The 8,520-nt window shown below is 40.1% G+C and overlaps 1 protein-coding gene across 3 annotated transcripts in view; it reads right to left on the bottom strand.

Annotated features, from left to right (window-relative positions):
• Positions 1-459: 459 nt before the first annotated feature.
• LOC140463174 (pleckstrin homology domain-containing family G member 4B-like) overlaps positions 460-8,520 on the bottom strand; it is a 185,899-nt gene continuing 177,838 nt past the window's right edge. For all 3 annotated transcript variants that reach the window (XM_072556954.1, XM_072556953.1, XM_072556955.1), the window contains 2 exons: positions 6,755-6,819; positions 460-2,512 (listed from right to left, as the gene is read on the bottom strand). In XM_072556954.1, coding sequence (XP_072413055.1) covers positions 6,775-6,819 — 45 coding nt within the window. In that variant the 3' untranslated portion in view covers positions 460-2,512; positions 6,755-6,774. The remainder of the gene's footprint in view (positions 2,513-6,754; positions 6,820-8,520) is intronic.

Genomic DNA, 8,520 nt, shown 5'->3' with positions numbered 1-8,520 from the left:
TGCAACAGCCCCTTAAAGGAGCACAGTCCTTAGATAGGATGTTTCATTTTTAAGTAATTTTAGCTTCATTCTATTGTGACTTCAATGCTAACTACTGAGGTACAAGATTTTGAAAGTTTAACATCCATTTTTGCTGGCATACTAATTCTAAAGTGTATCAGAAAATTACAATACATCTGATAAGCAGCACCTGCACCACAAGCAACATTTTTACATATTTATGTATTCCTTAGGCGTTTGCCTCTACACAATAATTTAGTAAACTCAATTTAATTCAAATGCATTTTCATCAAATGCATTGAAGGAATCCGACAGCTCTGGGACCATTTGATGTTCCAGTACCATTAATCTCAATGAACACTCATAACGTCTACTGTCTCCAGGTTCGTTTGCAACTGAACGATTCATTTTCGAAGAGAAACACAAATGGGACACTGCTTCCAATACCAAATGGCTTGAATTAAACCTTTAATACATTTTCAGTTGCGTAGCAACAATATTACAGTCTGCTTAGAATGGAAATTACTCAGTAACTCCAGAAAATCTGGCAGATATTAACATGCTAATGCTGGTTTACATGAAAAAGATGCATCTAAGAGTTGTCTTTGAGTCTACTTGTTAACTTTTAGCGCAAAGTTGACTTGAGTACAAAGTGATATACCCTTCACTCATCCTTTTTTGGTAAAATTAGGGGAAATTATACCACAGGATATTAATCATTACCTCAAGATTTTTCAGATAATATTGTGATTCAAATAACTCAAGGACAAAAGGATATTTCATGGACATTTGGAATAATGTAGATCAAGAGTACTGACTGAATTGTATTGCACAGCAAACACTCCTAGTTTCTGATGGAACCCTGGGTGCTCAGTTGCTAGTTTGGTCTTCCAGTTCATTTTCCACTATTAGCTGATTTGCTGAAGTTAGTGCACCCAACAATGTAAGAGATGGAAAATGGTGGCAGTAGATCCAAGCTGCAGTGTTGCCTGAGTAATGGCCTCAAATTTTGACATTTATGTTTTCAAAATACTTTGCTCATTTCTAAAACCTATCTTTTGGCCTAGGCATTGCTGCTTATACAATCATCTTAAGCTCAGAGGTCCTTCAAAACTTTAATGCCCTTCATCACCATAGCAACGTCTCTGCCAGGAATGCCATAATTCTTATGCCCAGCAATGTTGGAATGCAAAGAAAAGGTAAATACCCAATATGATTTTTTTTTTCCATAATTTGATGACACCTACTCAAAATAGGGTTAAAATCCTAAAAGTTTCAGAAAAATTAACTCATGGATTGATTTCCTATTTAATCAACTAAAATGATGGACCCAGTGTTTTTCTACCAGAGGATCCTGCTAAGCTGTGTTGTGTAGCCAGGAGTGAGTTGGTCATGTCAAATTTAGGCAAAAATTAAAAAAGATTAACCAGTGTGTGGCATTATCCACCAAATAATAACCATAATCAGTTTTTAAACTGTCTAGGAACTAATTTCAAGTTTCAGTTGAAATTTCAAGATGGATTTAGTTCCAGTTGGAGTGTATAAGACACTCATATAATCAAATGCATGCTGAGTATGTGTTGTCTGATATCAAGTCTCTGAAGAAAGCAGTATAAATCAGGGTGCTGGTTCTATATCATTCTATAGACACTTGTGGTTGATCTCAAGCATAAATTACATTAGGAAAATATATTTAAAGATCAGACCATGTTAGAAGAGCATAAAAAAATGACAAATTGGGGCCAAAGTATCATTAACATTAATAAAATCCATGGTTCTTTTTAATATTATAAAGATGTAAAAATGGGAAACGTTAAGTACTGACATCTTAACTAACATCATCTGCATTTCACAACAATGATGAGATTAAAGCTAATAGATATGCAATAGAAAGCAATAGTATAATATACAAATTAATATTAATTGATCATTTTGATGCATATTAAAATATACTTATATATGATTTAATAGTTAAATGAATATGTTACATTGCCCTCCCCCTTTAGACTTGTTCTTAGTGCTATTTTCTCCAAAGTCCAATTTCCCTGGATGAATGAGCCCCTCCCCCATGTTCATGGATAATTCCGTCCTTTGCTGGAGCTTATGATCTGAAACTTATGGAGCCACACTAGGGATAGAAAACATGTCTAAATGCTGATGTTACAGGTTCATGTATCGTGGAGAGCGTGCAGAAAGCTCGCAGTATTTGACCACAGGGATAGGTGTTCCCTCTTCATCGCGATGACCTTGTGAAATACCACGGCTGACACTTATGTCACAACCACCTGAGAATAATGAGGATTTTTCGGCAAAGACATCTGCTACAGAGCAGCATCTCTTTTCCAGTTTAAGTGAAAACAACAATCTGTCAGGACAAAGCCCAGATGGCACAGCAACCTCTTGCAAATCTGTATCTTGTTGCAACGTGAACTAGAATCACATTTCAGAGCTCAGGAGCAGTTGGAATACCAACAGTGACCCTCCTTCAGCAGTGATTCATTGATTCTCAGGCCTGGGAAAATAATGAGATTAAAATTATACACTAATTGTATACTATCACTGTATAGTATGTACACTACAATCACTTCCAAGATATGACCATCCTTTTAACTAAAATGATGGGGTGCATCCTCTGGCACATGCATGGATACATGAGAATGACATTTTGATACGCACTGACACCTCACACTCAATGATAAAGTTGAGGCTAAGTTCAATAACCCCTTTTTATAGAAAACAAGATTATTGTCATATGTCTAACCCCATTTAGAATGCAGGAAGTCTTCACATTGTTATCCATGCAGAATCATTGGATTAAACAGTGTTGAAGGAGATTATTTTCCCATTATCGCCATTCCAGTTTTTTTGAAAGAGCTATCAAATTATTCAGACTTGTCCCTTTCATCAGGCATGCTTTTTCTCTCTTTTTATGTATGTGTCCACTTCCTTTTAGAAACTTTCTATTGAATATCTTTCCTCGGTGACTCAGTGGTTAGCACTGCTGCCTCACAGCACCAGGGTCCTAGGTTTATCCCAGCTTCGGGCGACTGTGTGGAGTTTGCACATTCTCCCTGTGTTTGTGTGGGTTTGCTCCGGTTTCCTCCCACAGTCAAAAGGTGTGCAGGTTAGGTGAATTGGCCATGCTAAATTGCCTGTAGTGTTCGGTGCATTAGTCAGGGATGAATGTAGGGGAATGGGTCTGGGTGGGTTGCTCTTCGGAGGGTCGGTGTGGACTTGTTGGGCTGAAGGGCCTGTTTCCATGCTGTAGATAATCTAATCTCTTCTGCCTATGCATCACAAATCACTGAGTAAAAACACTCTCCTCCTTCCCTCCCTGCTTATTTTTTGCCAATCATTTTTAATCATTGTTCTGTGGTTGTCGACTCGTCTGCCAATGGAAATGGTATCTGCCCAAAACCCCCAAAATTTTAATACTATTATTGGCTTTCCTCTTCACTTTCTTTTTGCAAAAAGAACAGTCACATCTTCTCAGGTCCTCCCATTCAACTGAACTCCTTTATCTTCAGAAGCGTGTGAGGGCCAGTGGGACAATAAGTTAACAGATGTTTGCAAAGTGCCTTATATCATTTTTAGTGTCTCTCATTTGTCAAAAGCAAAGAATAAATTGGCAAGCTACAGGCTAAGAAAAGATGGCTGAATCTTTGGTTTGACTTTATTATTTCCCAAACGTTACGATGCTGTGGTTCTTTGAATTTTACCTGGATTAACCATAGAATCCCTAGGCCATTCAGCCCATCAAGTTGACTGTGACCCTCTGAAGAGCATCCCATACCACCCTATCCATGTAACCCTGCATTTCCCATGGTTAATCCACCTTGTCCGCATATCCCTGGACACTATGGGCAACTTAGCATGGCCAATCCACCGAACATTTGAACTGAGAGGGGAAATTGGAGCACCTGGAGGAAACCACGCAGACATGGGGAGAATGTGCAAACTCCGCACAGTCACCCGAGGCTGGAATCAAACTTGGGTCCTTGGCACTGTGAGACAGCGTAATCACTGTGCTACCATACCACTATGGAAATGGGTTACAGGCAAATTAACAATTCACCCTCACTTACTTCAGAGGACGAAGGCAGGGGTTCTGCAAGGCTTAACGGTTCATCTTCAACATAACAATACTGACGCAAGTGTACAACCTAGAACAGATTTTAATTTATGGGCAGCGTGTTTGTCTTTACTTGATCTGTTTTGCAAAAATCTTCAATGGGTCCTGCTTGGAGTGGATTCAGTTCGATCGTGACGCAAGGGTTAGTTTCAAATTTTAAAATCAGATATCATGAGAGAGTACATAAATTGATGGATTTGATCAACTTTCCACCTCTTAAAAATAGACAATGAGGCACAAGGCAATAGTTCTGAAAGGGTTCATCTTGGTGACAACATTAAGCTCCATCCAATCTGATGTTTTCACACAGACTTGGGTGGGGATAAGGGAGGACACCTTAGAGATTTGGTGAAGTGGAGATCTATATCCACAGGTCACTTCAAAGTCTTGGACACAATGCTAATCTAACTAGAGTAACTTGAACTAACTGCTATCATGCAATAAATTACATCTTATTAAGGTAGGAGATTCTTTTTAGATTAGATTATTTACAGTGTGGAAACAGGCCCTTCGGCCTCTTCTTATTATGATTTACCAGTAGTAATTTCTCTACCATTGTAAACTATAGATAGGCTTTTATGCCCAGTCAAAAGAAAAAAAACTCAATGGTGGCACACCCTACCCACAAATACCAGTCTGAACACTATATCTTTTTAAACACAGTTAATCAATGTGATTATAGTATGACAATAACCCAAACAATGCTATTACTCACGTGAACACACAATGGCAATTAAATGACAAGATCACACTATCTTTTGTACAAAAACATACCTGGTAAACTGCTGGAATAGCTGGACAATGACATTATATGTCTTAAAACAGTGCAATTTTGACAATTTTGTACATCTATTTGTTTAAGAACATATGCCTTAAATAATAGTTGGTTCAGTTTGACATTGGTCATTCCTGTTTTAAAACCTAATGAATTATTTTGTGTTAACTTATCAAGTATTGGACATTGCATTCATCCCTTTTTAGAGTCTGTGAACTCTGCACTAGATCTTCATCAAAAAGAGCTGGACAATAGCCAATTCCTGAAACTTTGGCAATGTCAGCTGTGGGGCCAGCTGCAGTACAGCTGTGAGTCAGCCTTTCAACAGTAGTCTGGTCACTTCCTTCTTTTGCCTCCTCCTCCAGTCTTGCCAAATTAGAGTTTCTTTCAGAAAAATGATAGACTCAAAAATTAGCTGGTCCTTATCTACCAGTCAGCTAGAAGATGGAAAACACAATGAAGAATGCATCTGTCAGAGGTGAAGCAACAAATGCATTCAATATTTCATCTTTTAACCAATGATCAAAGCAAAAATTATTGGGAATTTTGCTTATGTCCTGGTATTTGCTGGAACTCTCAGTTACCAAATAGGATTATTGCACATTTTAAACATTGTTTATATGTTTGGTGAGGAGCAAATTCTTTTCTCCACTTACCCAGTCAGTGATCATATGGGGACTACACCGAACACTTCCCAGTTTACACAAATATCTTGTCTTCTCTACACTGTCACCATCTCCTCCCCTCCTTCTTCATCCTATTGCCCCACTCAGACTGGCACCCTTCTCTCCCCAGCACCAAGTTAGATCATAATGGGCCCACTTGTTCTCCTGCAAGTTACACTGGCACTTGTCACCTAATGTCAACCTCCCTCAATAAATCCAGTTAACAAACTTTTGCTTTTCCTCTCAATGCTGCTTTAGGTTCTGGCTGTACTCACAGAGATCTAACATGCTTATGCATGCTGGCAGGAATTTCCACATCATGTAACACTAAAAGAAGAGCTCCTGCTCAAGAGATAAGGGGGAACAAACTTCACTGTGCTGGAACAGCAGCAAGTTGGAATTGGGACGAGCACAGAAGGTGGAAATAAAAAGTGATACACAAAGGGGAACTGGACTCTATGCTAATGGAGAGGGCCATAGGAGGTGACAGTTTTTGTCCATTGATCTGAAAGAGTTGGCTACCAATTTGAAAGAGATAATTGCTATAGGCTCCTTGTGCTGTAAATCTGATACTAAGTGGGGGACTTTGAAGGTGAGGTCTTGTTCTATTTGTTTCTGAGCTGTTGTCATATCCATATGCTGCATCTCTTTTTTTTAGGTTAGATTAGATTCCCTACAGTGTGGAAAAAGGCCCTTTCGCCCAACAAGTCCACACTGACCCTCCGAAGAAAAACCCACCCAGACCCATTTCCCTCTGACTGATGTACCTATGGGCAATTTAGCACAGCCAATTCACCTGACCCGCACGTCTTTGGACTGTGGGAGGAAACCGGAGCACCCAGAGGAAACCTATGCAGACACGGGGAGAATGTGCAACCTCCACACAGACAGTCCACTTAAGGCTGGAATTGAACCTAGGTCCCTGGCGCTGTGAGGCAGCAGTGCTAACCACTGAACCACCATGCCACCCTACCCTGTTCATTTTACCAATAATTATTACTCTACATAATAGTCATTTTTCTGACTATCCTGTTTCACTAATCTTAAAATATGTAGTCTTACCTCTTAAGAAGATAATCACACATATGCACATGCAACATGTTCTTTGTTCCTTAGTCCTAATGCTAGGTCTGCAGTTCCACCCTAACAGTTTAAGCAGAAGTCTTAGGTGAAAATACTTACCAAACTGCTTCTTCAGAGTGTCAGACAGCTGTCGAACGGTTCACAGGCAGTTCTGATAGTTCATCCTTGATCAAAGTAAAGCAGTCATTTTGAATTCTAAACACTACCAAACTAAGCATCATTATAAACTTACTCACAGTGATATGACATGTTTACTATGTACCAGTACACAAGGCATTTATGGTCTAATAGGTTGGTCGAAAATTATTGGAAGAGTCATGCTTAACTCAAGAAAAGGAAAATATTGAGTTAATCTTTCAATTTTGTAAATGAGCTAAGGATCTTCTTATCAATGTTAAGTATCTTCCAAACATTCTGAGATTGAAGTATTTTATATTTAGGTTCCATTTTTTGATAGGTTTCTTTAGACAATGACCTTCTAGGCAAAACATATCAGGTGGAATCTTCCCAGCCCCTGAATAACATGGGCATCGATGTTTCAGATGGAAAATGGGGTGAGATTGACAGAAATTAGATTCATGGCATCAAGAAGAAAGAATCCAATTCTTAAACCAAGTTTTGAACAGTAAGATAAGAATCTCCCCAGTGAACAGCGAGTGGGCCGGTTTGTATCTATTTGCATTAATCATCATGCCATTATTACGAAATCTTGTTGACGTGCAGTTTCCCATTCTCCCACCAGCTGGAGAGGAACTAGTTGGTGACAAGTCCAACATGAAACCTAGGAACCCTCTGCTTACTCCGCTAGGCCTCTATCTTGGACAGCACCCACCAATATTTCACAGGTGGGACTGTCCAAAGATGTTGCTATGTGCATGGGCATGGAAATGTACCAGCCTCACCACATTTCCATGGTACATCTCTGACCCACTCACAATAAAGTTTTGCATTTCAGTGCCACACTTTGGAGTGTGCCCACACCCCTCTACACCAATCTCACATCTGCAGCATGTGCTAGTAGCATATGTGGCAAATACACTAGATTTGCTTGACATAAGCCCCACATCTCAAAGTCTATGGGTAGTGGTTCTCAGTTAGACCAAGGGAGGCAGCCTTTTATCGGAGGTTTTGTAAAGTAAGTCAAGGGCATTATCTGTTATTAGTTCAGGTGCTTGGACACCATCACTTGGGATGAACAGGGTCAAGAGATATGTATGCTGAAAATGTGTTGCTGGAAAAGCGCAGCAGGTCAGGCAGCATCTAAGGAGCAGGAGAATCGACATTTCGGGCATGAGCCCTTCTTCAGGAATGAGGAAGGGCACATGCCCGAAATGTTGATTCTCCTGCTCCTTGGATGCTGCCTGACCTGCTGCGCTTTTCCAGCAATACATTTTCAGCCCTGATCTCCAGCATCTGCAGTCCTCACTGTCTCCAACAGATATGTATGTCTAAACATTAGGGAGTGGGTCACAGTCAATTCTGCTGGTCCAGTGCAACCAGCCTGGACGGTCACAGGAAGTCAGTCAAGAAGCTACACACAATCAGTCAGGCGTCTGGTCAGTCTAGACCAGGGCTGTCCGTCCAGGTTGGTCCAGGGTGTTCAGCTCCATAAAGGTCAAGGGGCCTTATCAAGGGCACCTGCTATGATAGGAAGTTGAGAAGTCAATTATGGGATTTAGAGAGAGTAGGGGAGGTCATCAATGGTTACACAAACTAGCTTCAACAGGGAATTGCAGTGCAGCCTAATTGTTAGCACCACCAAGCTGGAGGTTACAATGGACATTGGAGGAAGAGTAGGTGGATGAGATGATGCTGAGGATGGATTCAATCTAAACAACCATACACTCATAACTGTAGATTTGTAT

This window comes from Chiloscyllium punctatum, chromosome 37 (assembly GCF_047496795.1).
Source record: "Chiloscyllium punctatum isolate Juve2018m chromosome 37, sChiPun1.3, whole genome shotgun sequence".
NCBI lineage: Eukaryota > Metazoa > Chordata > Chondrichthyes > Orectolobiformes > Hemiscylliidae > Chiloscyllium > Chiloscyllium punctatum.
Note: the sequence above shows the minus strand (reverse complement) of the source record. Positions and strands in the feature narration are given on the sequence as shown.